The 27,389-nt window shown below is 41.1% G+C and overlaps 1 protein-coding gene and 2 non-coding genes across 3 annotated transcripts; 2 read left to right on the forward strand and 1 right to left on the reverse strand.

Annotated features, from left to right (window-relative positions):
- Positions 1-20,714: 20,714 nt before the first annotated feature.
- Positions 20,715-24,177, reverse strand: LOC123444505 (lysosomal Pro-X carboxypeptidase). The gene is made up of 10 exons (XM_045121235.1): positions 23,608-24,177; positions 23,325-23,511; positions 23,112-23,245; positions 22,882-22,994; positions 22,685-22,808; positions 22,304-22,453; positions 22,032-22,187; positions 21,487-21,566; positions 21,343-21,392; positions 20,715-21,188 (listed from the first exon to the last, which is right to left on the reverse strand). The coding sequence occupies exons 1-10, from the start codon at positions 23,986-23,988 to the stop codon at positions 21,019-21,021; spliced, it is 1,545 nt and encodes a 514-aa protein (XP_044977170.1). The 5' UTR covers positions 23,989-24,177; the 3' UTR covers positions 20,715-21,018.
- Positions 24,178-24,540: 363 nt separating this feature from the next.
- TRNAT-AGU lies at positions 24,541-24,614 on the forward strand. The gene has a single exon. It is a non-coding gene; the product is annotated as a tRNA-Thr (tRNA).
- Positions 24,615-24,687: 73 nt separating this feature from the next.
- TRNAQ-CUG lies at positions 24,688-24,759 on the forward strand. Its single transcript has one exon. It is a non-coding gene; the product is annotated as a tRNA-Gln (tRNA).
- Positions 24,760-27,389: the final 2,630 nt, after the last annotated feature.

Here is a 27,389-nt window from a genome sequence, read left to right on the forward strand (position 1 = left end):
AACTTCTTATCAACTCTTTGCCCTAGGACAACGCCAATAGCATAATCGCTAGCATCACACATGATTTCAAAAGGTAAGTTCCAATCAGGTGGTTGAACAATAGGTGCGGTTATCAAAGCCTTCTTAAGTATTTCAAAGCCTTCCTCACAATCATCGTCAAAAACAAAAGGAATATCCTTTTGCAAGAGATTGGTAAGAGGCCTAGAAATCTTGGAGAAGTCTTTAATGAACCTTCTATAGAAACCAACATGACCAAGGAAACTTCTTGTACCTTTGATATCTGTGGGGTATGGCATTTTCTCGATTGCATCAACCTTAGCCTTATCGACTTCAATACATCTTTCAGAAATTTTATGTCCTAAGACGATGCCTTCATTAACCATAAAGTGGCACTTCTCCCAATTCAAGACAAGATTGGTATCTTTACATCTCTGCAAGACCCGATCAAGGTTGCTGAGGCGATCATCAAAAGAAGACCCATAAACGGAGAAGTCATCCATGAAAACCTCAACAATCTTTTCACAAAAGTCAGAGAATATAGCCATCATACATCTTTGAAAGGTGGCAGGTGCATTACAAAAGCCAAAAGGCATACGTCTATAAGCAAAGGTACCGAAAGGGCAGGTGAAAGTGGTTTTCTCCTGATCAGGTTGTGCAACAGGTATTTGGGATAAACCAGAATAACCGTCTAGAAAGCAGAAGTGTGTGTGTTCAGATAGTCTTTCTAGCATTTGGTCGATAAAAGGCAAAGGGTAAGATCTTTCCTAGTGGCTTTATTCAATTTCCTAAAATCGATCACCATCCTATAGCCAGTGATAATCCTCTGTGGGATCAATTCATCCTTATCATTAGGGACTAAGGTAATGCCTCCCTTCTTAGGGACACAATGCACCGGACTCACCCAATCACTGTGAGCAACATGATAGATAATACCTGCTTCCAGGAGCTTTAGTATTTCTTTTCTTACTACCTCTTTCATCTTAGGATTCAATCTCCGTTGATGATCAACAACTGGCTTGGAGTCGGGATCAGTTTTAATCTTGTGTTGGCATAGAGTGGGACTAATGCCCTTAAGATAATTGAGAGTATATCCAATAGCAGCACGGTGCTTACTCAGAGTTTTTAATAACTTCTTTTCTTCATGCTCTGAGAGGCTAGCACTAATAATAACAGGATATATCTCTTTTTCATCAAGATAAGCATACTTAAGAGTATCAGGCAACTGTTTAAGCTCAACACAGGATCACCCTTTGGTGGGGGTGGATCCCCAAGTAGTTCAACGGGCAAATTATTCTTAAGGCTAGGATATTGTTCAAAGATAACTCTATCTATCTCATCCCTTTCATCCATATGCATATAATTTTCATGCTCAAGCAAGTATTGCTCTAAGGGATCAGTAGGAGGCACAACAATAGAAGCTAGGGCAATAGTTTCATCCTTACTAGGCAACTTTTTTTCATGAGGTTGTCTACCAAACTTGGAGAAATTGAACTCATGTGACACACCTTCAAAGCCAATGGTGACAAATTGCTTCTCACAGTCAATATGAGCACTGACAGTATTGAGAAAAGGTCTGACAAATATGATGGGACAAAAGCTATCTTGAGTGGTAGCAAGAACGAGGAAATCAGCAGGATACTTCGTTTTACCACAAAAGACTTCAACATCCCTAACAATTCCCACAGGGCACATAGTATCTCTATTGGCAAGCTGAATAGTGACATCAATAGGTTCTATCTCAATAGGTGCAATATCGTCTTTGATTTCATCATATAAGGATTGAGGTATTGCACTAACACTAGCACCCATGTCACATAAATCATGATAGCAATGATCTCCTATCTTAACAGAAACAACAGGTGTGCCAACAACAGGCCTATGTTTGTCTCTAGCGTGAGGTTTAGCAATTCTAGCAGCATCTTCAGAGAAGTGAATATTATGTCCCTCAACATCGTTGGACAAGAGATCTTTGATAATAGCAATGCTAGGTTCAACTCTAGTTTTCTCAAGGGGTGTAGGTGTTCTAATGTAACCTCTACGTATCATAGTTGAAGCTTTAGAATGATCCTTTATCCTAACAGGGAAAGGTGGTTTCTCAATGTAAGTACTGGGACAACGGGATCATTACACGCAATGACTTTCTCTTCAACTGGATTGGGTTTAACTACATTGAATTCTAAGTGAGGATGATATTTAAACCACTTCTCTTTGGGGGGATCAATATGAGCAGCAAATTATTCACACAATGAAGCTACTATCTCAGAGTCAAGTCCATACTTAGCGCTAAAATCACAAAAAATATTTGTTTCAACAAAGGATTTAACACAATCAAACTTGAAATTCATACCTGACTCCTTACCTTCATCAAGCTCCCAATCTTCAGAGTTGCATTTAATTCTCTCCAATAAATTCCATTTGAAGTCAATATCTCTCTTCATAAAAGAACCGGTACAAGAAGTGTCAAGCATGGTGCGATCATCATGAGAAAGCCGAGCATAGAAGTTCTGAATGATAATTTCTCTCGAGAGCTCATGGTTGGGGCATGAATATAACATTGATTTAAGCCTGCCTCAAGCTTGAGCGATGCTTTCTCTTTCATGAGGCCAAAAATTATAAATATAATTCCGATCACGATGTACTAAATGCATAGGATAAAACTTTTGATGAAATTCCAATTTCAACCGATTGTAGTTCCATGATCCAGTATCATCACATAGCCTATACCATGTCAACGCATTATCCCTCAAAGATAAGGGAAATACCTTCTTCTTGACCTCATCCTCGGGCAAACCTGCAAGCTTAAATAAACCACAAACTTCATCTACATAGTTTAGATGCAAGTGTGGATGTGATGTTCCATCTCCTGTAAAAGGATTAGCCAGCAGTTTCCCAAGCATACTAGAAGGAAATTCAAAGCAAATATTTCCAGTAGGTGCAGCAGGTTGAGGAGCAACTATTTTTGCTTCCGTTCGAGGTGAAGATACCCCGAACAAACCCCTCAAAGGATTAGTTTCCATAGTGACAAGCGACAATAAATTTCAGCACACTATATGAATGTTTCCTTACCAAGTTCCACTTACCAAAGTCGCTTCACTCCCCGGCAACGGCGCCGAAAAGAGTCTTTATTTCCCACAAGTATAGGGGATCTATCGTAGTCCTTTCGATAAGTAAGAGTGTCGAACCCAATGAGGAGCAGAAGGATATGACAAGTGGTTTTCAGCAAGGTAATATCTGCAAGCACTGAAATTATCGGTAACAAGTGGTTGTGTGGTGAGATGATTCGTAGCAAGCAACAAGTAACAAAAGTAAAAACGGTGCAGGAAAGTGGCCCAATCCCTTTTGTAGCAAGGGACAAGCCTAGACAAACTCTTATAGGAGGAAAAACGTTCTCGAGGACACACGGGAATTTCTGTCATGCTAGTTTTCATCATGTTCATATGATTCACATTCGTTACTTTGATAGTTTGATATGTGGGTGGACCGGCACTTGGGTACTGCCCTTACTTGGACCAGCATCCCACTTATGATTAACCCCTCTCGCAAGCATCCGCAACCACGAAATAAGAATTAAGACAAAGTCTAACCATAGCATTAAACTAGTGGATCCAAATCAGCCCCTTACGAAGCAACGCATAAACTAGGGTTTAAGCTTCTGTCACTCTAGCAACCCATCATCTACTTACTAATTCCCAATGCCTTCCTCTAGGCCCAAATAATGGTGAAGTGTTATGTAGTCGACGTTCACATAACACCACTAGAGGAGAAACAACATACAACACATCAAAATATCGAACGAATACCAAATTCACATGACTACTTATAGCATGACTTATCCCATGTCCTCAGGAACAAAAGTAACTACTCACAAAGCATAATCATATTCATGACTAGAGAGGTAATGAGTAGCATCAAAGATCTGAACATAAACTCTTCCACCAAGTAATCCAACTAGCATCAACTACAAAGAGTAATTAACACTACTATCAACCTTACAAGTACCAATCGGAGTCGCGAGACGGAGATTGGTTACAAGTGATGAACTAGGGTTTGGAGATGAGATGGTGCTGATGAGGATGTTGATGGTGATGAGTCCCCTCCAATGAGAGGAGTGTCGGTGATGACGATGGCGACGATTTCCCCCTCCGGGAGGGAACTTTCCCCGGCAGGATCGTCGTGCCGGAGCTCTAGATTGGTTCTGCTCAAGTTCCGCCTCGTAGCGGCGGTGAATCCTCCGAAAAGCCTCCTCCTGATTTTTTCCAGACCGAAACCCTTCTTGTAGCAAAAGAGGGGGCCAGTGGGCCAGCAGGGAGCCCACAAGCCCCCTAGGCGCGCCCAGGGGGGTGGCCGCGCCTAGTAGGCTTGCGGCCACCTGCTGGCGTCCCTCTGGCCCTTCTTTAGCCCAGTATTCTTTATTAATCCCAAAAAAAATCCACGTTGATTTTCACGGGTTTTGGAGTTGCGCAGAATAGGCATCTCAAACTCGCTCCTTTTTCAGGCCAGAATTCCAGCTGCCGGCATTCTCCCTCTTCATGTAAACCTTGCAAAATAAGAGAGAAAAGGCATAAGTATTGTACCGTGAAGTGAAATAACAGCCAAAAAAGCGATAAATATCAACATGAAAGCATGATGCAAAATGGACGTATCAATCACCATGATAGGTCTTCGTGTGCGTAGTAATTTTTTTTGTTTCCCATGCAACGTTCCCCAACCGTGGCATCATGAGCTAGGTTCATGCGTAGATGTTATCTCAAGTAGAACAGAAAGGGTTTTGTGAATGGTGATGTTTCATTTGCTGCCCTCCTTAGTCTTTTCTCGATTCGGCGGTATTGTTGGATTGAAGCGGCCCGGACTGACATTATTCGTACGCTTACGAAAGACTGGTTTCATCGATTGACATGCAACCCCGTTGCATAAAGATGACTGGCGGGTGTCGTTTTCTTCAACTTTAGTTGAATTTGTTTTGACCGAGGCGGTCCTTGGAGAGGTTAAATAGCAATTTGCACATCTCCGTTGTGGTTTTTGCGTAAGTAAGATGAGGTCATACTAGATACCCATAGCAACCACGTAAAACATGCAACAACAAATTAGAGGATGTCTAACTTGTTTTTGCAGGGTATGCTTGTGATATGATATGGCCAATGACGTGATGTGATATATTGGATGTATGAGATGATCATGTTGAATAGTTAATATCAACTTTCACGTCGATGGTACGACGACCGGAAGGAGCCATAGGGTTGTCTTTAAACTAACATTTGTGTTTGCATATGCGTTTACTATATTGCTAGGACGTAGATTTAGTAGTAATAGCATAAGTAGCACGACAACCTCGATGGCAACACGTTGACGGAGATCATGATGATGGAGATCATGGTGTGGCGCTGGTGACAAGAAGATCGTGCCAGTGCTTTGGTGATGGAGATCAAGAAGCAAATAATGATGGCCATACCATGTCACTTATGAATTGCATGTGATGTTAATCCTTTTATGCACCTTATTTTGCTTAGAACGAGGGTAGCATTATGAGGTGATCTCTCACTAAAATTTCAAGATGAAATTGTGTTCTTCCCGACTGTGCACTGTTGCTACAGTTCGTCGTTTCGAGACACCACGTGATGATCGGGTGTGATAGACTCAACGTTCACATTCAACGGGTGCAAAACAGTTGGACATGTGGAACACTGAGGTTAAGCTTGACGAGCCTAGCATGTGCAGACATTTCCTCGGAACACATGAGACAGAAAGGTCGAGCATGAATAGTATAGTTGATATGATTAGCATAGAGATGCTTACCACTGAAACTATTCTCAACTCACGTGATGATCGGACTTGAGTTAGCGAATTTGGATCATGTACTAGTCAAATGACTAGAGAGATGTAATTTTTGAGTGGAAGTTTAGCAAGTAATTTGATTAGTTAAACTCTAATTATCTTGAACATAGTCTAAGTCCACTTTGAAATATTTGTGTTGTAGATCAATGGCTCACGCGACAGTCACCGTGAATTTCAATACGTTCCTAGAGAAAGCTAAGTTGAAAGATGATGGAAGCAGCTTTGTAGACTGGGCTCGTAATCTTAAGTTGCTCCTGCAAGCTGGGAAGAAGGATTATGTCCTTAATGTTGCGCTAGGAGATGAACCACCCGCTATGGCTGACCAAGATGTTAAGAACGCTTGGTTAACAGGTAAGGAGGACTACTTAGTAGTTCAATCTGCAGTCTTGTATAGCTTAGAGCCGGGACTTCAATGTCGCTTTGAGGATCATGGAGCATTTGAGATGTTCCAGGAGTTGAAGTTTATCTTTCATAAGAACGCCCGGATCGAGAGGTATGAAACCTCTGATAAATTCTATGCTTGCAAGATGGAGGAGAATTTGTCTGTAAGTGAACATGTGCTCAAAATGTCTGGGTACTCAAACCGTCTAGCTGAGTTGGGGATTGAACTCCCGCAAGAAGCTATTACTGACAGAATTCTTCAATCACTGCCACCAAGCTACAAGAGCTTTGTGTTGAACTATAACATGCAAGGGATAAACAAGTCACCCCGCGAGTTATTCGCGATTCTGAAAGTCGCAGAGTGAGAACTCCGTAAAGAGCATCAAGTGTTGATGGTGAATAAGACCACTAGTTTCAAGAGAAACAACAAAGGAAAGAAGGGTAATTCCAAGAAGAGCGGCAAGCCTATTGCCAATCCGACGAAGAAACCCAAAGCTGGACCTAAGCCTGAAACGGAGTGTTATTATTGCAAGGGTATGGGTCATTGGAAGCGCAACTGCCCCATGTATTTGGCTGATAAGAAGGCGGCCAAGGAAAAATTTGGTATATTCGATATACATGTTATTGATGTGTACTTAACCAGCTCTCGTAGTAGTGCGTGGGTATTCGATACTAGTTCTGTTGCTCATATTTGCAACTCGAAACGGGAACTGTGGAATAAGCGAAGGCTGGCGAAGGATGAAGTGACGATGCGCGTGGGAAATGGTTCCAAGGTTGATGCAATCGTCGTCGGCACAGTTTCACTTCAGTTACCATGAGGATTAGTTATGAACTTAAATAATTGTTATTTAGTGCCTACGTTAAGCATGAACATTATATCTGGATCTTGTTTATTGCGAGACGGTTACTCGTTTAAGTCAGCGAATAATGGTTGTTCTATTTATATAAGTAATATCTTTTATGGTCATGCATCCAATGTGAGAGGATTGTTCATATTGAATCTTGATAGCGATGATACACATATACATAACATTGGGACCAAAAGAGTTAAAGTTAACAATGATAGTGCCATGTTTTTGTGGCACTGCCGCTTAGGTCATATTGGTGTAAAACGAATGAAGAAACTCCATTTCGATGGACTTTTGGAGTCACTTGACTTTGATTCAGTTGACACGTGCGAACCATGCCTCATGAGCAAGATGACTAAGACTCCGTTCTCCGAAACAATGGAGCCTGCAAGTGACTTGTTGGAAATCATACATACCGATGAGTGTGGAGGCGCGCATCGGATATCGTTATTTTCTCACCTTCACTGACGATTTGAGTAGATATGGTTATGTCTACTTGATGAAGCACAAGTCTGAACCGTTTGAGAAATTCAAGCAATTTCAGAGTGAAGTTGAAAATCACCGTAACAAGAAGATCAAGTTCCTACGGTCTGATCGTGGGGGTGAATATCTGAGTTTCGAGTTTGGTGCTCACTTGAGACAATGTGGGATTGTTTCACAATTGACACCGCCTGGAACACCACAGCGTAATGGTGTGTCCGAACGTCGTAATCGTACTTTATTAGAGATGGTGTGATCTATGCTGTCTCTTACCGATTTGCCATTGTCGTTTTGGGGTTATGCATTAGAGAGAGCTGCATTCACTTTAAATAGGGCACCATCAAAATCCGTGCGTGGGAAATTTTTTGTTTCCCATGCAACGTTCCCCAACAATAACATCTACGCATGAACCTAGCTCATGATGCCATTGTTGGGGAACGTTGCATGGGAAACAAAAAAAATTCTTACGCACATGAAGACCTATCATGGTGATGTCCATCTACGAGAGGAGATTTGGATCTACGTACCCTTGTAGATCGCACAGCAGGAAGCGTTAAGAAACGCGGTTGATGTAGTGGAACGTCTTCACATCCCTCCATCCGCCCCATGAACCGTCCCGCGATCCGTCCCACGATACGTTCTGATCTAGTGCCGAACGGACGACACCTCTGTGTTCAGCACACGTACAGCTCGACGATGATCTCGGCCTTCTTGATCCAGCAAGCAAGATAGAGAAGTAGATGAGTTCTTCGGCAGCGTGACGGCGCTCCGGTGGTGGTGATGGCCTACTCCTGCAGGGCTCCGCCCGAGCTCCGCAGAAATCCGATCTAGAGGTAGAACTATGTGGTCTAGGGTTGAGTTGTACGTGGCAAAAGTTGTCTTAAATCAGCCCTAAAAGCCCGGTATATATAGGAGGGAGGGGGAGGAGGCTTGCCTTGAGGTCCAAGCCCTCAAGGGTGCGCCAGCCATGAGGAGAGGAGGAATCCTACTCCAATTAGGGTTGGAAAGTAGAGTCCTTGTCTTCCTTCCCACCTCTCCCTTTTTTTCTTTCTCTTTGGTTTTTTTCTCTTGGCGCCAGGGCCTTCTTGGGATATCCCACCAGCCCAGTAAGGGCTGGTGCACCACCCTAAAGCCATTGGGCTCCCTCCGGGTGGGTTGCCTCCCTCCCGGTGAACTTCCGGAACCCATTCGTCACTCCCGGTACAATGCCGATAATGCGCGAAAACCTTCCGGTAACCAAATGAAACCATACTATATATTAATCTTCATTTCTGGACCATTCCAGAAACCCTCGTGACGTCCATGATCTCATCCGGGACTCTGCTACGGCAACAGACAACAGCGCCAGGAATTGACACGCTGACGGAGACTGGCTTGCGTTGGTTTTTCCCTTGAAGAGGAAAGGGTGATGGAGCACAGGAGCAGTAAGTATTTCCCTCAGTTTGAGAACCAAGGTATCAATCAAGTAGGAGAATCGCGTCAAGTCGAGAGTACCTGCGCAAACACAAAAAAGCTTGCACCCAACGCTATGAAGGGTTGTCAATCCCTTCAAGATTGATTGCAAAGTGAGATCTGAAGGCGGAAAGTGCAACGAAGTAAAAGTGTAAGGCTGAAAATATGATGTGAAGTAGACCCGAGGGCCATAGTATTCACTAGAGGTCTCTCAAAGTAGCAAATATTACGGTGGGTGAACAAATTACTGTCGAGCAATTGATAGAACCGCGCAAAGTCATGACGATATCTAAGGCAATGATCATACATATAGGCATCACGTCCGAGACAAGTAGACCGATACTTTCTGCATCTACTACTATTACTCCACACATCGACCGCTATCCAGCATGCGTCTAGTTCATGACGAACAGGGTAACGCCTTAAGCAAGATGACATGATGTAGAGGGATAAACTCAAACCAATGATGAAAATCCCATCTTTTTACCCTTGATGTCAACAACACGATGCGTGCCTCGCTACCCCTCCTGTCACTGGGTGAAGTCACCGCGTGGTATGAGCCCAAAACCAAGCACTTCTCCCATTGCAAGAATCATAGATCAAGCTGGCCAAACAAAACCCACAACTCGAAGAGAATTACAAGGATATGAAATCATGCATATAAGAGATTAGAAGAAACTCAAATAAGATTCATAGATAATCTGATCATAAATCCACAATTCATCGGATCTCGACTAACACACCGCAAAAGAAGATTACATCGGATAGATCTCCATGAAGATCATGGAGAACTTTGTATTGAAGATCCAAGAGAGAGAAGAAGCCATATAGCTACTAGCTATGGACCCGAAGGTCTATGGTGAACTACTCACGCATCATCGGAGAGGTCATGGTGTTGATGAAGAAACCCTCCGTATCCGAATCCCCCCTCCAGCAGGGCACGAGAACGTGCCCCATATGGGATCTTGCGGAGACAGAAGCTTGCGGCGGCGGAAAAGTGTTTTCGAGGCTCTCCTGATTTTTTCTAGGATTTTAGGGAATATATAGGCGAAAGACCTAGGGCAGAGGAGGTCGAGGGAGCCCACAAGCGTGGGAGGCGCCCCTGGCCGCGGCTAGGGGGCTTGTGGGGTCCCTGTCGACCCTATGCCTTGGTCCTCAAGTCTCCCGATCGTCTTCTGTTTCGGAAAAAAACTTTTTGGAAGTTTCGTTCCGTTTGGACTCTGTTTTAAATCCTTCTCTGAAAGGGGTCAAAAACAAGGAAAAAACAGGAACTGACACTTGGCACTGGGTTAATAAGTTAGTCCCAAAAAAGATATAAAAGGCATACAAAACACCCAAAGTTTGACAAGATAATAGCATGAAACCATCAAAAATTATAAATACGTTGGATACGTATCAAACTCCGACCAACATTCGGGAACCACACATATAACTCAACTATACTAAAACATCGCCGAACCTTAAGTGTGCAGACCCTGTGGGTTGGAGAACTATGTAAACATGCCCCGAGGCACTCCTCGGTCAATATCCAATAGCGGGACATGGATGCCCATATTGGAACCTACATATTCTCCGAAGATCTTATTGGTTGAACCTCAGTGCCAAGGATTCATATAATCCCGTATGTCATTCCCTTTGTCCTTCGGTATGTTACTTGCCCGAGATTCGATCGTCGGTATCCGTATACCTATTTCAACCTCATTACCGGCAAGTCTCTTTACTTGTTCCGTAATACAAGATCCCGTGACTTACACTTAGTCACGTTGCTTGCAAGGCTTGTGTGTGATGTTGTATTACCGAGTGGGCCCCGAGATACCTCTCCGTCGCACGGAGTGACAAATCCTAGTCTTGATCCATACTAACTCCACGGACACCTTCGGAGATACATGTAGAGCACCTTTATAGTCACCCAGTTACGTTGTGACGTTTGATACACACAAGGTATTCCTCCGGTGTCAGTGAGTTACATGATCTCATGGTCATAGGAATGAATACTTGACACGCAGAAAACAATACCAATAAAATGACACGATCACATGCTACGTTCATAGTTTGGGTCTTGTCCATCACAAGATTCTCCTAATGATGTGATCTCGTTATCAAGTGACAACACTTGTCTATGGTGAGGAAACCTTGACCATCTTTAATCAACAAGCTAGTCAACTAGAGGCTTCATAGGGACAATGTTTTGTCTATGTATCCACACATGTATTTGTGTTTCCAATCAATACAATTATAGCATGGATAATAAACGATTGTCATGAACAAAGAAATATAATAATAACTAATTTATTATTGCCTCTAGGGCATATTTCCAACAATCATTGCATTTCTTAAGACATGTTGACAAATTGAAGACCGTGACAAACTTAAACAGCTACGCAATGATTCCGTTGAGAATCAATGGCAATTTGCATGGGAAACAAACTTTCATTTTATTAATTAGATATATTTGTCTATATGTGTGATTTGAACAATTGTTTAATACAAACAATTTGTTCTTGTAACAATTCCGAACCATTTGTTATTCGGATTTGAACATTTGTTGTATTTGAGATCATTACTATATTGTATGATGTAAAAAACATTTAAGTTTGATATTTATTGATGTTTTTATTTGAGTTATATTTGTCTAAAATGATGATTTGTCATACGGCCATGCAGTACCGCGCGACATCTGGCAGAACAAATGCCGCAAACTCGTACGACAAACTTTTATTGTACGGGTTTGCGACATGTGTTCCACCAAACGTCGCACGATACTAAAGAGCCATTATAAGGCGAGTTGCAAACCATTTTTGCGGGGCGATATTATAGTGACTCTACGAGTGATGCTCTAAAACGGGGCCTCAACCTGGATAAAAAACGCCATCTAATCAGACCCCAAAGACATCTCAAACACTTGGGGTTGTGTGGCACTCTTCAAACCGGTTGCTCAAGGACGGGTCGTCGTCGCCGCCACTCAAGAATAATAAATTAGCGAAGTTGTCGACTCCTCCCCGACCTCAAGTGACCACTACGCCCCTTCCGTGATTTTAAGTGACCACTACGCCTCATCGAGGAGGAGGTGTTCAGAAACATAGTCTTTTAAAAACAAACAATGAACACTGAGGTTGAGGTAGAGACAAGCAAGAGGAAGGAGTGAAAGCAAGCCCACTTATTGAAAGGTCGTGGATGTCGCCTAGAGGGGGGGGGGAATAGGCGCTTTAAAATAATTACGGTTTAGGCTTAAACAAATGCGAAATAAAACTAACGTTTAATTTTTCAAGCACAAAACCAAAAACAGCTAGGCTCACCTATGTGTACCAACAACTTATGCTAATCACGATAAACAACTAAGTGATATTAATATATATGACAAGAAACAGTATGGCTATCACAAAATAAATTGCATAAGTAAAGGGTTCGGGTAAGAGATAATCGAGGCACGCAGAGACAACGATGTATCCCGAAGTTCACACCCCTGTGGATGCTAATCTCCGTTTGGAGCGGTGTGGAGGTACAATGCTCTCCAAGATGCCACTAAGGCCATCGTAATCTCCTCACGCCCTCGTACAATGAAAGATGTCGTGATTCCACTAAGGGACCCTTGAGGGCGGTCACGAACCCGTACAAACAAGGTTGGGGCAATCTCCACAACTTAATTGGAGTCTCCCAACAACACCATGAAGCTTCACCACAATGGCATATGGCTTCGAGGTGATCACAAATGCTCAGGGCAATCTCCACAACTTAATTGGAGACCCCGACGCTTGCCCGGAGCTTTACACCATAATGATTGAGCTTCGAGGCACCACTAAGCCTCTAGGGGTACCAAGTACCCAAGGGTAATAAGCTTCTCAACTTCTCACTTCCACGTATCACCGTGGAGAACTCAAACCGATGCAACTAATGCAATGGCAGAAACACATGAAGTGGTCAAGTCCCTCACACTTAAATCCCTCCACAACAACAAAAGCTGTGGAGAAATACAAGAGGAAGAACAAGGAGCTCACAAAGAACTCCAAGATCAAGATCCAAGGGGTTCCCCTCACATAGAGGAGAAAGTGATTGGTGGAGATGTGGATCTAGATCTCCTCTCTCTTTTCACTCAAGAATTAGCAAGAATCATTGGAGGGATTGAGAGTTAGCAAGCTCTAAGAAGGTCAACAATGGGGAAGAACACGAGCTCAACAGATGGATTAGGTCCAATGGGGAAGAAGACCCCGTTTATGTAGTGGGGGAAAGAATCCAACCGTTACCCCCACTCACAGGTTGAGCGGAGCGGTGCTATCGCTGCGAGGAGCGGTACTACCGCATGGTAGTAAAAAATTACTATTGTGACTACCACCGGTGAGGCTGTAGATGTGAAGAAACACTGAGGGAGCGGTACTACCGCCCAAGAGCGGTAGTAAGAAATTACTCTTACTACCGCTCCAGGAGTAGTACTACCGCTGGCACCAAGTGCAGTACTACCGCTAGATACTGAAACTGCCATAACTTTCGCATACGAACTCCGAATCGAGCAAACTAAAGCTTGTTGAATTCACGACGACAAGAGCTATCCAACACAGAAATCTCAAGGACACGTAGTTATGAAAATTCCAATGATATAGAGATGTGAGACCTCTATGAATGAAGAACCGGCAAAAAACTTCCAACATCGAAAACATCATAGAAGATGCATATGGACTCCGTTTTCGATGAACTCGAGCTTGTCATAAAGATGACCATAAGCTCTAAAACTCACAAAGAGAAATACCAAACAAGAACCAAGAAATAAGGATGCAAATGATCTGAGCTCTCGACGAACGATACGATCAAGCTACTCACTTGAGCCCCCCCCCCCCTTGACAGTACGACAATCTATCCTAAAATAGAAAACCTATCAAGGGCAAACCTATACCTTGCACCTAGTCCTCTTGAGCTACATGATGATGACATTTGCTTCCTCAAGATGGATCGCCTTTCTTGATTGCATTGGTTTGATGAAGACCAGTTGATTGCTCCCCATACTCACTATGGATGAGCCACTCTTCAACACATCTTCACAAGTCCATTGCCACCACATTGGACGGCAAGCTTCAAGCATGATATCTTAGTGATTCTCCACTTGAACTTGCACACCGCAATCTTGATGACAATCACCACTTGATGTCATCCTTCATAGGTTGAATGAGATCTTCCTCTTGACGCAAACCCATGGAGACACACCAAACCCCACATAGAACTCTCGCGAAGATCATGGATTGGTACACAAAAGCATTATGGACAATGCTTACCATACCATGGGATCACTTGATCCTTCTCGGTACATCTTGTACACTTTGTGTGTTGATCATCTTGATTTACTCTTTGCTTAGTCTTGATCAACCTTGTGTCTTTATGACCAATCTTTGGATAATACTTTGAATACCACCTTGGTCATCATATAAACTCCTTGAAACCAATAGATGAACTTCAAGAAGTGTCTATGAACAAATCCTTCGACTATAACTCAATGCAACCATTAGTCCATAGGGATTGTCACTAATTACCAAAACCACATACAGAGAAATATGCTCTAACACTTATGTCATCTTCATGGTTGTCACATGATTGGATGGAAATACGGAAGAACACTGGGAGCTAACCCATCAAGAGACATTGGGAGCTACCAAACTACCGAAGGTGGATGTACTATGGAAGTGGTAGTCGCAACGGGGGTTCTTTCAAAAGAACTATGGCGCACTTTCGGTAGAATTTGTGGGCACATGTGTTTTTAATTAGAATTTGTGAATTGACATTTGAAATCATGTTGAACTATGTGCATTTGAAACAACAATTTTTGGTTAAACATGTTGAAATGAGGATTACATATGCAATAGGATGAGAGAAATGGCAAAAAAAGAAACGATGGATTAGAATGCACTCTCCAACAACGTGAAACCTTTTTGAATTTTTAGGTTTTAGGTCTAGTTAATATTGGTCGTTCTTGCACCGCCCGTTGGTTGCATCGAGTTTCACACGGTGCTTCAAAATTTGTATTAACGGACTTTAACGCTATTTCTATGAAGTAAAACCCGTGCTTTACCCAGTAAAAAAAATATAGAACACGGTAGGGATGAACTCCTCGGTACCCAAGTTTTGGGATGGATTAAGGTTGTTCTTATGGACTCTCGAAACAAATGACTATTGTGCATGGCTCATGGTCATAGAGTTGGAACCTACAAAGAAGATGAAACATCGTGAACACACGGGACGATATGTCACTTGTTCCCACACTTGAGAAATTAAATTTACATGTTTCCCTAATTCCGATTTTTTTGTGTGGATGTTTGGGTGTGCCGTTCTCTAGTGAAGACAATTCGCTTACTCCATAAGTCTCTCTTGGAATTACTCCTAAGACCAACTCCAACTCATAGACTTGAGAAATGAAAGACTCCCTCCATTCATAGACATAAGACCAATTCCAATGCACGACCCGAAACAAATATTCATTTTGTTCGGATTCATCCGTTTGGGCAGGGCAATGGAATGGCGTCCAACTAGTTTTGTGGATGTGATGGTTGTGCGTCCAATGCACGGATGCATCTCGTCCGCGATGGTCGGGTGTTCCACTATTTTTTGTTAACATTGAATTTTTTTATTTCATCAAAAATACATACATTCACCAATTCTTCTCTACGAGAGCAAGAACAAAGAAAACAAGAATCGTAATTAGACATTTAGAAAATATCCGACTTTAATAACTGCTCCCACTTGTTGGACTAATATCTTCTCTATGTATTCATTGTTGATATACAGATTCTTGATCTTGACAACTTTTTTTTCTTCGATTCTAAATAATTCGACGTTTCTTCCCCTTTGGTCTCTTTTTAGTCTCATATTTAGATTTAATTCTAGCTAGAAGTACACGAATATCTAGCAAATTACGTGTGATAAAAAATTGATGTATTCATTTTTCCAATATCAAAACTTGCATGCCTCCTACACATAAATTTGAGCAAATAAGCTATCAAAATTTCGTCGAAGCCTAGAGGAAAACCGAACCAAGAGAAGCATGCATACCATTATTTTGCAGTTGACGAACACCCATTAGGGATGTTCCAGCGTCATGGAGATGCAGCGCACAACCTTCCGCGAGCAGTCATCACACTTTATGAGCGGGAACGGTGAATCGACAAGCCTATGGGCCAACATCGAGCCAAGGCGACGGTCAACCGTGGCTTTGCCGACGAACCAACGACGGTATAGATCCGAGTAGCTACAGGAGGACACGATAACTACACGCGGCGTCGAGGCGTTGTGTGGGCTATGTGGTCCGGTACCTGACAAATCCATGGCAAGGCGCATTCACGGACGCCCGGATGTGGCAAATCCCGCCGTCGCAGATCCGTAGGTTGGCTGCTCGCGTCAGCCCAGGGGAGCACCAAATCAACGGTTGTCCTACGAATAGGAGGAGGGGGGGAGGGGGCGAAGATTGATGCAAAGAAAAAGGGATCGAGCGTTGGAATTGGCCTACGATATTCTAACTTTTTTCTAAATGGAATGTATATGAACACGTTTTAGTGTGTTTCTTCACACATTTTAGTCTGTATATGCTTCATATCAAAATATCCAAAACAACTTATATTTGTAAATGAAGAAAGTAACGAAAGACCTTCAAACAAGGATTGAAATGTCATAGAGAACACATCTATATCTATACCTATCTACTAATAAAGCAAATATTGCTTCTCGTCGTCCGTCATTGAATTTGCTCATAGATTTCGTAAGACTTACCCCCTTATGCCATCGGTAAGTGGAGAAAACGATTCTTTTTTTATAAATCAGTCGTCGCTTTTGTATCAACACACAGCGATCCCTCAATGAATCACGAGTCCATGTCCGTCACGACTAGTTGGTGCTTGCGCTTACACCCTCGAGACCCAGGTTCGAACCCTCGCCCTCCACCTTTTTCACCCTCCTTCTCTCTATTAGCACCGGCTGGCTGGCTCGCCGGCGCGGCCTTCAGTACTTATTTGTTTATTTTTTATGTTTTCTTTGATTTTTTATGTTTGCTTTATTTAGATGTACTTTGAATATTTAAATTATAAAAATCTTCTATATGCAAACGTCGAAAAATATATATCAACCATGCATTAAAGAAATACCAAACTTGAATAGAAAATGTTTCCATTATATATACACATATATTTAATGTACAGTACATATGGATAATTAATATATTTTTTCTTTCTTTTTGAATTTTCTTATCATGCATTATTTTATTTTAATGTGCATAATAAATGTTTCCGATGGATATAAAATGTATACAAAAGTATACAATGTGCATGGAATAAAGTAGACATATAAAATATATGTTTTACAAAATGCTAATTATGTATTTGAAGAATATCAAATGTGTATATAAAAAATGTTCCCGGTGTATAAAAAAATATATAGAATATGTATTAAAAAAACTAGACGTCAAAACTAAATATATTAAAAAAATAGAAAAAATGTTCATGAAATCATAAAATGTCTAGGAATTCAAAAAAAGGACCAGGAAATCATAAAATATTCGCGGATTCAAAAATGTTAATGATTTCAAAAAAATATCTACATATTAAAAAAATTCAGAATTTCGACAAATATATTCTGAAAAATATACACCATTTCTTATTTCAATTTGTTTTCCTTCTTTAAGTTAATTCAGGGTTTTCAAAATTCTATATTCTCAAAGTTTTGATTTTTGGAAAAAAAATCATGAAATCATAATTTTTTTGGTAATTCAAAAAAACTTTCAGGAAATCATAAAATGGTCACGGACTTAAAAAAATGTTGACGATTTTAAAAAACTCTTGCGATATTGTAAAGAAATTCAAAATTTCACAATTTCGAAAAATATATTCAGCAAATAAAAAAGCATTCATGATTTTAAAATTGATCATATGTTCAAAACATATCCTTGAATTCGAATAAAATGTGTACAAAATTTTAAAAAATGTTCACAGGAACTAAAAAAAATGTGAAGTTCTGCATTATACAACAGATTTATTTTTATCATGGCGGTCTCCTCTGCATAAACTGCATGTGTCACCCTCAGGTTACAGCATGTGCCACCCTCAAGTTACAACACTAACCACATTACAACAATCCATGTCAGAAGCCGTTTACTCTATAGCGATGCACCTGTGTTGTGCCAAAGTATAATAAAAAGTACATCGTCTTGGAATTAATCACTAGCGATGATGAAAAGTATGATGGACAATATGAGCATCGTTAGCGATGTTGATGAAATAGAAAAAATGACAACAAAATTAAATAGGTAGCTAGGAGTGCGAAGCGTTTTGTTTTTTTTTTTGCAACGGGCACATTTTCTAGTCTCTTCTTAATTCTCTCCCTAATAATAAAGCGCCTAAGGCTTCTTTCGTCCGTCGTGGCTATTTTGCATAAAAGTTCCTGATGTTTGCTGAAATCAACCGCAGTCCTGTTTTAAGTCAGAAAAACGAACCGTTTTTCTGAATGTTTCAGAAAACCCCCCGATGTTTCAGGTAATCAACCCGCAGTCCGGATTTAAGTCACAAAACGAATCGTTTTTTGCTTTTCTCAGAAAACCCCCTGATGTTTCAGGTAATTAACCCGCCCTCCGTTTTTAAGTCAGTGGAAACGTTTTTTTGTTTTCAAAAAAACCCTGACTTTTCAGTTAATCAATCCACATTTTATCTAAAACAAAAATATTCATATCTTTTAAACCGTAACTCTGATTTTAACATGTTATATATGAAATTTGATTAAAAAAATATGTAGAATCTAAATAGGATGTTATTTTTAGCTATTGAATACTTCTTAAATATTACTTTTGGTGCAAACTTAATCTATAGTGCACAATCCTTTTTTTTCTCTTTTCGGCGACGATACGAATTACAATAAACATCCATTAAATTAAAACCAAATTGAGAGGAAATAAAACCATTGTTAACAACACATGCACACCTTTGAAAAACCTCATGGGGAGAAACAACATATTTCTCATCTTATTCCGAGTGATTGTACATTCAAACGCCTTTCCATTGTATGAGCACTAAGGTCATCGTCGGCAACACAAATGTGATGTCATGTGAAAATATATTACGTTCAGAGCGTGTGTTATTTTCTCTTCCGTTGAACACACGGGCTCTTTTGCTAGTTAATAATAAAGCAAATACGGTTTCTGGTCGTCCCTCTTGAAAATTACCCCTAAAGTTTGCATAAATTACCCACCATACCACCGGTAAGTAATAGAAAACGTTTTACAAAGCAAATTTTTTTGGACTGGGCCGGTCCATGTAAAAACCTCTTATATTACGCTCTGGATGCTGGGAGAATATCCAGCACACCGTATGGGCCGGGCCATGCATAGGCGCCTGCTTTTAGTTCCGTTTATTTATTTATTTTCAATTCCGTTTTAGTTTTTATTTTAAATAATTTAGAACTTCAAATAATCTTTAAAATTTTAATAAACTAAAAATTATAAATCAACATATTTAAAAAATTTAAATGTTTGTGACTTCCAAAACTGCTCGGAGTTTTGTAAAAAATGTTCGCATATACAATAAAATGTTTCCAATTTTAGAAAAATGTTTTGTAAAATAAAAATAGTCCATGATCTCAAATACAATTCCATGTATTATTTTTTAAAGGAATTTAACAAAATGCTTTCTAATTCAAAATATGTTCATGCATTTAAAAAATGTCCTAATTTTAAAAATAGCTAATGCCTGTTTTGATAGTTTTTTATTTCAAATTTTCCGTTCCATTTTTGTTTATTTATAACTTAAATAATTTAGAATTACAAAAACTTTTACATATTAAAAATTAGGAATTTTGAATTAAAAATAGGATTCAAAAAAAGCGCGGGATTTTTATATTTTTTTGCAAATTCCTAAACAATGTTCATGAATTTAATAAATATATTACTGATTTATAAAAATGTTTGTTTATTCAGAAAAACTTCATGCGATTCAAAAAATGTTTGTGAATTTAAAATAAAATCCTCCAACATAAAAAATTATGTTCGTCTTTTCTTGAATTGGTCGCCAATTCAAAAGAAAATATTTAACCCCATTCAAAATATAAAAAATATTCATGATTTTTAGTAAATGTTTGTAAATTCTAAAAATGTTTTCAATTTTAAAATTCTTCCCATATTTGTAAAATTGTTCACGAAAGATCTAATGTATGTAGTTAAACATTAATATTTTTAATTCTTTGTGACAATATACCTGTGTGAATTTTGAAGAATTAACTGTTGGATGGATCGGATTATTATTTTATGTTTTCTAAAAAACATTCTTGAAATTCAGAATAAATCTTTGAGTTACCAAGATTTTTGACAACCATGATATATACTCCCTCCGTTTTAAATATAAGACCTTTTAAAGATTTCACTATAAATTATATATGGATGTATGTAGTCATATTTTAGGATGTAGATTCACTCATTTTGTTCCGTATCTAGATTATAGTGAAATCTCTAAAATGTCTTATATTTAGGAACGGAGGGAGTATTTTTTTAAAATGAAAAGATTGCTTCAACTTGTGAATAAATTTAAAAAAAGAAACATTTTGTTGCATTTGTGCATAAATTTTCTAATTCAAGCGATGATACGTGAACATAATGTGGTCACCATTATTGGAGATTATGTTTTTTTTTTCGTGGCAACGCACGGACCATTTTGCTAGTTAATGTAACATATACCAATATCAGACTGCGTAGGCAAAAAAAAAAAAAAAGACTGTCCGACAAAGATCTCTTTTCTGGTAGCTTCACATCATTGTCTGCTCTATGTGAAACCAGGAACGACGCACCAGCCCATTACAATTTACAAGCATAATTATTAACACCGCACAGTCAAAGCGAGATCAGCGTACGGCGTTATGGTCCTCATCTCCGCGGCGCAGCAGCCGGCGACGATAGCTGGGAGTTGAGCTGCTGAGATGACCATCTCTTGTCAGTTGGAACCGAATCCTTAGCAAGGGAACGAGTAAACCACATTTGCAACTTTGGGACCCATGGTAAGAAAGGAGCAGTGTGGTTTCCTCACGAGGCAGCCGAGTCATCGTTGGTTGCACGCTGAAAGAGCGCGCCCCCTCGTGCCCGGTAGTGATCTGATAGCCAGCCGGATATGATCTCGAGTTCCGATTCTCTCAGGCTTACGAGCCAATCCGGGTCCTGCTTGGTCGCCGGGCGCAGGTCTATGTGATGCGCTCCTGCAGGGCAAAACCAACACTTACATCAGTGATGAACTATTATATGACAGCTTGAAACCCACACCACCGGATTTGAGTTCATTCTGTGACGTTACAATCCTAGCAAGAAATCCACTGTAAGACTGCATCAATCAGGAGACCTCGGGTACAGTACCTAGTGGAGCCACAATGGCAACAACACTGTCAGATATGTTCTTCAGGACGCTGCAGCATTCAGAGAGTAACAAGATTAAGAGGACAAAACGACGGTCAACGTGATAAGATTATTGTTATTTAGATAAAAAGGAAATGTGTTCACCCTCCACCACTCCATGGATCGAGAAGTCCGTTGAAGAATATGATGTTACTACCAAATTTCTCCAGAACAGAACTAATATTCTGAAAAAAAGAGAGGAGAAAAGTTCCAGTCTGTCAATCTGTCTTACTACCTCTGAGGCTTACCAAAGCAATTGATCAACTAATTGGATAGCATAAACAGCGTAATTAACATAACAATTATGCCATCTCCGATGCATTTTATTGTTAGTAAATCTAACTCCCAAATGCCACATGATAACCATATACGAGTATTTGGCTCTGAAGGAATTGAGAAAATATTTTTCATGAAGAAAGTCCTGATGCATCCATGCTTTAAGCTATCACAGACATATATTGACCAACAGCATCCATATCAGGGCTTAAAATAGTGCCAACTGTTAAAGTGCCAGCGTCAGCCCTACAGGCATTCCTCAAAAAACATGTTAACTCGAATTACTGAGTCAGTGCGTTGAGAAAAATCTGTCGTTGACAACAAATTATTAGGACTGAACAATGTGTAAAATTCTATACAAAAAAAGGACTTACATGGCCACCAAACTCTGTGGAGATCCATCGAGGCCTTGGCCTAACACCAAAGTTTTTGACACAGTCATCAGCATACAATGCATAGTCGAATTCATCTGGTGGAAACATGCTAAGACCTTCACTAGAAGACATTGGCATTACCATCTCAGTACAAGCCTGTTTTAATCAAGAACAAAACATATGTCATACACTACAATTTTTCAAGTACAGTAATAAATGTAACAGAGATATCTAACTGACAAAAACATATATATTTTTTGTAGTTTCCGGACCTGCCAATCCCAACCACCCATTCCATGAGGATCATCATCTAGATCAAAGCAGTCAACTGTACCAGTATAATTGTAGTATATATTTACTCCTGCATAAATTCGTTCCAGTATACTGCTCCTCTCTGGTTGCTTGTCAATATTTCTACATACCTGGATAAGAAAAAATAGTAAGTAGTGATGCCGTTAAGAAACTACGACATGATAGTTTTCTTTTTGCAAGGGAACATAATAGGTTTTGAAAGCAAGTGAGCACACACAGGATTATCATTGCAATCCTCTACAGGTTATGTGCTTTTGGGATGCAAGCTAATTCTCACTGAATAATAACACGTCCAGAAATGTTCAAGAAGATTTATGGCAAACAAGGGTTAAAGAACTAACTTCCTTAATTGGGTTGGCAGGCAAAGGCATGAGAAACTCAGACGGCATTGGGTAATCCACCATGGCCAGATAACTGTACGCTGAGCTCAACCAATCCGAAAGGGCCCCCGTGGTATTCAGGGTCCTGCGGCATTCATACATATATTGTTATAAGCAATCTTAGTGAAAAGGATGGAGTGAATGGAGACAAAACTCACTGGCAAAGGTGGAACGTTTTGCTTAGTTTCAGAAGACCATCTTGCCCGTTCCCCTGCTCATCTAGTTCTTTCCATGAGTCCTTTATTGTTTGGAAGCAGCTCAAACTCTCCCTCTAAACACAAGGGAAAAACAAGTGTCATTGGTACCATGTATCCAAAACAATGGAAAAACCAGTAGTGTTCTTTTATTCAGAACAATAAAATCAACCCAAGATTATGCACTCACACACCTTAAAATCATTTGAAACAAGGTCGTAGAATATGGTGTCAGGCACAATGTCCTCGAACTGTAGGATCGGAGCCGACGACGCGAGAGCCCCGACTGCAATATGCGGGTACTTGAGTCTCATCCAAGCAGCAAGCACTGAATGCCCAGTGTGAACAAAATCAGTACACTAGAGAACAGAAGCCCAACGATAACTGAACATTCTAGCGGCCCTTACTTCCACCGTATGAGCCTCCGAAGAGCACCACCGGGCTGCTTTCCGATGACAGGTTCCTCTTGAGGTCAGTGAGCAGCACGGTGTAGTCAGCGAGCGCTTGCTCGGCCGTGAGATACGCCATGGACCTGGAACTGTTGTAAGCCTTCTCCTTGCTGCCGAACGGCATGGACTCGCCGTAGTAGCGATGCTGCAGCAACCGCATCATCATTCATCAATCAGAAGTTGAAAAACCAAGGGCCGGTCAGCAGTCAGTGAAAACGGGAGATAATTGCAGGATGGTTGCCTCGGCGAAGACGACGAGGGCGGCGAAGCGCGGGGCGGCCTCCCAGACGAGGCCGGAGTTGGCGGCGAACCAGGCGATGTCGCCCTCGTTGCCGCAGTAGAAGAAGATGGGCCCGCCGGGGCCCGCCCAGCCGCCGGCGCGGCCCACGAGGTAGCGCTGCTGGAAGAACTCCTCCTCGCCCGAGAAGCTGAAGTGGTCCAGCCGCTGCCGGAAGTAGCGGGTCTCGAACTCGTAGCCCCCGCCGACCCCGCCTCCCACCCCCGCCCGCGGCCGGGCGTGGGGGGACGGGAAGCGGGGCGGCGGGAGCTGGGCCCGCGCGACGGCCGGGAGGAGGCCGATGAGGACGAGGAGGAGCAGCGGAAGACGGCGGGGGCGATGCATGGCCGGCGGCGCTTTGCTTGACTCCTCCGGTGAGCGGAGACGATCTGGGAACGGGATCGATAAGCTGCTGCGCGGAGGAATCGGGGAGCTTTCCACGTGGCGCGTGAAGACGTTGAGGCGCGTGCGTGCGTGTCATCCACTCCAGCAGTGGAGCAGTACTGTATACAAGAAGCTCATCCGGTCCGGCGGCGACGAAGATGGAGCGAGAGAAAGTAAGCAGGCAGCGTCGGTTTTCATCTGAAGAAACACAAACACCGATTTGCAGGCCAACACAAAATCACCTGCGACACGAGCTAGGTAGCCGGAGTGGCGGCAGCGCATGTCCATGTTATTCTCCGTGAGCACAGTGGTACCAATATTACAGTACGTGCCTTCCTTGTCGACGAACAGTACTTCCTCCGTTTCCGTCGAACGAGAAAAGATTTCTGGACACCGTGATCGAATATTGATTTTGACCGGATGATCACACCGTCATGCGGCGGGCGAAGCAATTGTCGTCAGAGATAGAACTGTATAATTTTAATAATGTAGAGAAATATTATAGCCGTCCATGCTTTCATAGCTCAGTTGGTTAGAGCACCCGTTTAGTAAGCGGGAGGTCTTGAGTTCAACTCTCAATGAAAGCATATTTTTCTGCTGTTTTTTACGTGCCATACAGTTACTAATAAGTAAGATAAATTTGAAATGCTTGACACAAATGGTCCCATGGTCTAGTGGTTAGGACATTGGACTCTGAATCCAGTAACCCGAGTTCAAGTCTCGGTGGGACCTCATTTTTGCTGTTTTTCCCTTTTTGTACGAGTCCTTTGTATAGTCACGCACATTACAGTTTTGCTTGCTGCTCTTGAAACATGCAGTACTGTACTATGTTTGTTATAGTTACATATCACTAAGCTCCCTAGGGGTAAATCGCTTATATATGAATCAATTGAGGCTAGTGATTTTATATGAATCAATTGAGGCTGGTGATTTTATATTGTCTCCTTGTTCTTCGCTCCTTCGGGTCGGCTTCATCGGCAAGAGCGGTGTTCCTCCTGCCGGTTCTGGTCTTCTCTATAGATAGTTTTGTCTTGCTGTGAGATGATGATTTTGGGGTCATAGAACTACATTGTAGGAGTACTTTTATTCGTTGAGGGAGTGTGGAGGCTACAACTACAGGTGGAGGGATGGTGTGTAGCCTTGCTTGCAAAAAGGCTAATGTGAGTCACATCTCAAAGGTTAATTTCCTGCTTTGCTTGCTTTTGATGTACTTTTGATCTTGGTTGGTTTGGTTTCTACACTGTTTGCACTTATGCTGGCGTTTGAATCTAAACTCAAAGCTTAGCTAATCTGAAGAATGAACCATAAAAGGTTACTGTGGAAGTATGGGCAGCCTTTTTTCCTCAATTTCTTAATGGGAGACTTCAGTTTGAAAGTAGTGACAGGATGTTTTAGTTAGAAAGCGACTAGCTATGTGTAATATTTTTTGTCAAACTGAGATTAAATATGTATGATTGGTTGTAGCTTAATGTCATGGGGCATGTCAAGGACAAGGAATTGCAGCTAGAGTATAGTACATTTTTTTTGTCTCAAACAGTCAAAGAAAGCTATGGGATACTTCACATCAAACCTCATTTGCATGCAGATCTGCAAATTTGATGTGTTTTCTGGATAACTGATGCATGCGTGGTCCAAAAAAGATGCAATTGTGGTCTTGAAATTGCATAGTGTTGATTATTAGATTGATGAGTTTACTATGAAATGGAGGTAATACCATTTCTTTTTTGCGGGGTTCATTTGTTAGCAAAGTTGTTTGAATCTTAATCAACATAGTTTTGTCCAAAAGGGAGGGGTTGTTTCTATGCAGTTCATTGTCTCCATGTAGAGTGGCGAGAGATGGACTGTGCTGTTTCTAGATGGAATGATATAATTTGTAAGAGAAAGTATCACAATTGTAGTGACCGCGCCCTCGCTAAAGCATGTGCATGAAGACGACACTGATGATGTCATCTTCGTCTCATTTGCAACGCTCAACACCATCTCACTTTCCGATGGGAACGGTTCAGATGACAAGCCCGTTGGGTTAATGGAGTTGGCTTCCTCCCCTGTTTTCTTTGGTGTTGGTCCCGGTCATCACTTCCATTATGTATCATTAACACGGTAGAAGCGATGAAAACTTTAACCAGGTCGAAGCTTCTAGGTCCCTCGAATGTGTCTTCAAAAGGATACTTTAACCGGGTCGGAGCTCAAGCCTTTCCTTGGTTCGTCCAAGCCCTGCCGTTCACTTGCTGACTTTCCCTGTCACATTTGGGTGGTGGTACGTTGGTTTGTGTTGGCCATTGATGTTGGTCTTGTTGTAGAGGTATCGGCGTTGGTTGTGACGTGGCTAGGTTGCTCTGTGGCTTGTCTTGTTGTCTTTGACATGAGGTTAGACTAGGGAAGCTTGTATCATAGTAGGCAGGGTGTGTGTGTGTGTGTGATGGTTGTGGAGGCTAATCCTCATGATTAGCATTGTATTGGCCGAAAGGTCTTGCATCCGACTTCTTTGCCGCTTCTTCTTTAATGATATGATACGCATGCTTATGCGTATTCTAGAAGAAAAAAAACGGGTCGGAGCTCATGGTACCCATGTTTTCTTCAACAACAAGGACACTAGTCTCGCGGATCGGCTGAGTGTTTTCTTCTTGTAAAGAGTAAAAGTAGAGAAGGAGAATGGTAGAATGAACAGTAATATCCCATTGATGAAAATTGCTGATATTTATACCCAGTACATGGCGGTTTACAAAGGGGTGGTTGCCAAAAGAACAACCGACATAATATTGATTAATTACATAATTAATACATATTAATTATTCCTAACACTCCCCCTAGTCAAATCTTGATCTTGTAAATAGCCATCTTCTAGATAAGGACTTCTTTAGAAATAACTTCGTCCTTGAGAATGTTCATCATTCCATCTTGAGAAATCCTTGTATAATCTTTAAAGTCTCCTCCAAAAACCCTGTGGGAAAAATATGAGGAGAATAGTGTAGATATGTTGCTAAAACTCCTTTAAACCCTGTGGGAAAAATAAGGAGAAAATAATACAACATATAATGATTATTGCCTCATGATAACTCATTTGAGAAAACCTTTTTAGAAGGAGGAAACTCATCTTTGAGTTCAGAGAACAATAAATATATCTTGACTTCCTTTAAAAAACCCGATAGGGAAAATAGAAAGTATGACATATGATCTTTGAGAAGATATTTCCTCATTAAAAACCATTATGAGAAAATTTGAGAGAAAACTCATAAGGGAAAAGAGTGCGATCTCATATGCCATTGAAAACTCCTTTAAAACCCAGTGGGAAAATATAAGGAGAAAATGATATGGCACATATAGACACTTGGTTTATATTGTCTCGTAAAAAACCTTTTATG

The sequence above is a fragment of the Hordeum vulgare genome, chromosome 3H (genome assembly GCF_904849725.1).
Source record: "Hordeum vulgare subsp. vulgare chromosome 3H, MorexV3_pseudomolecules_assembly, whole genome shotgun sequence".
In the NCBI taxonomy this organism is placed as follows: Eukaryota; Viridiplantae; Streptophyta; class Magnoliopsida; order Poales; family Poaceae; genus Hordeum; species Hordeum vulgare.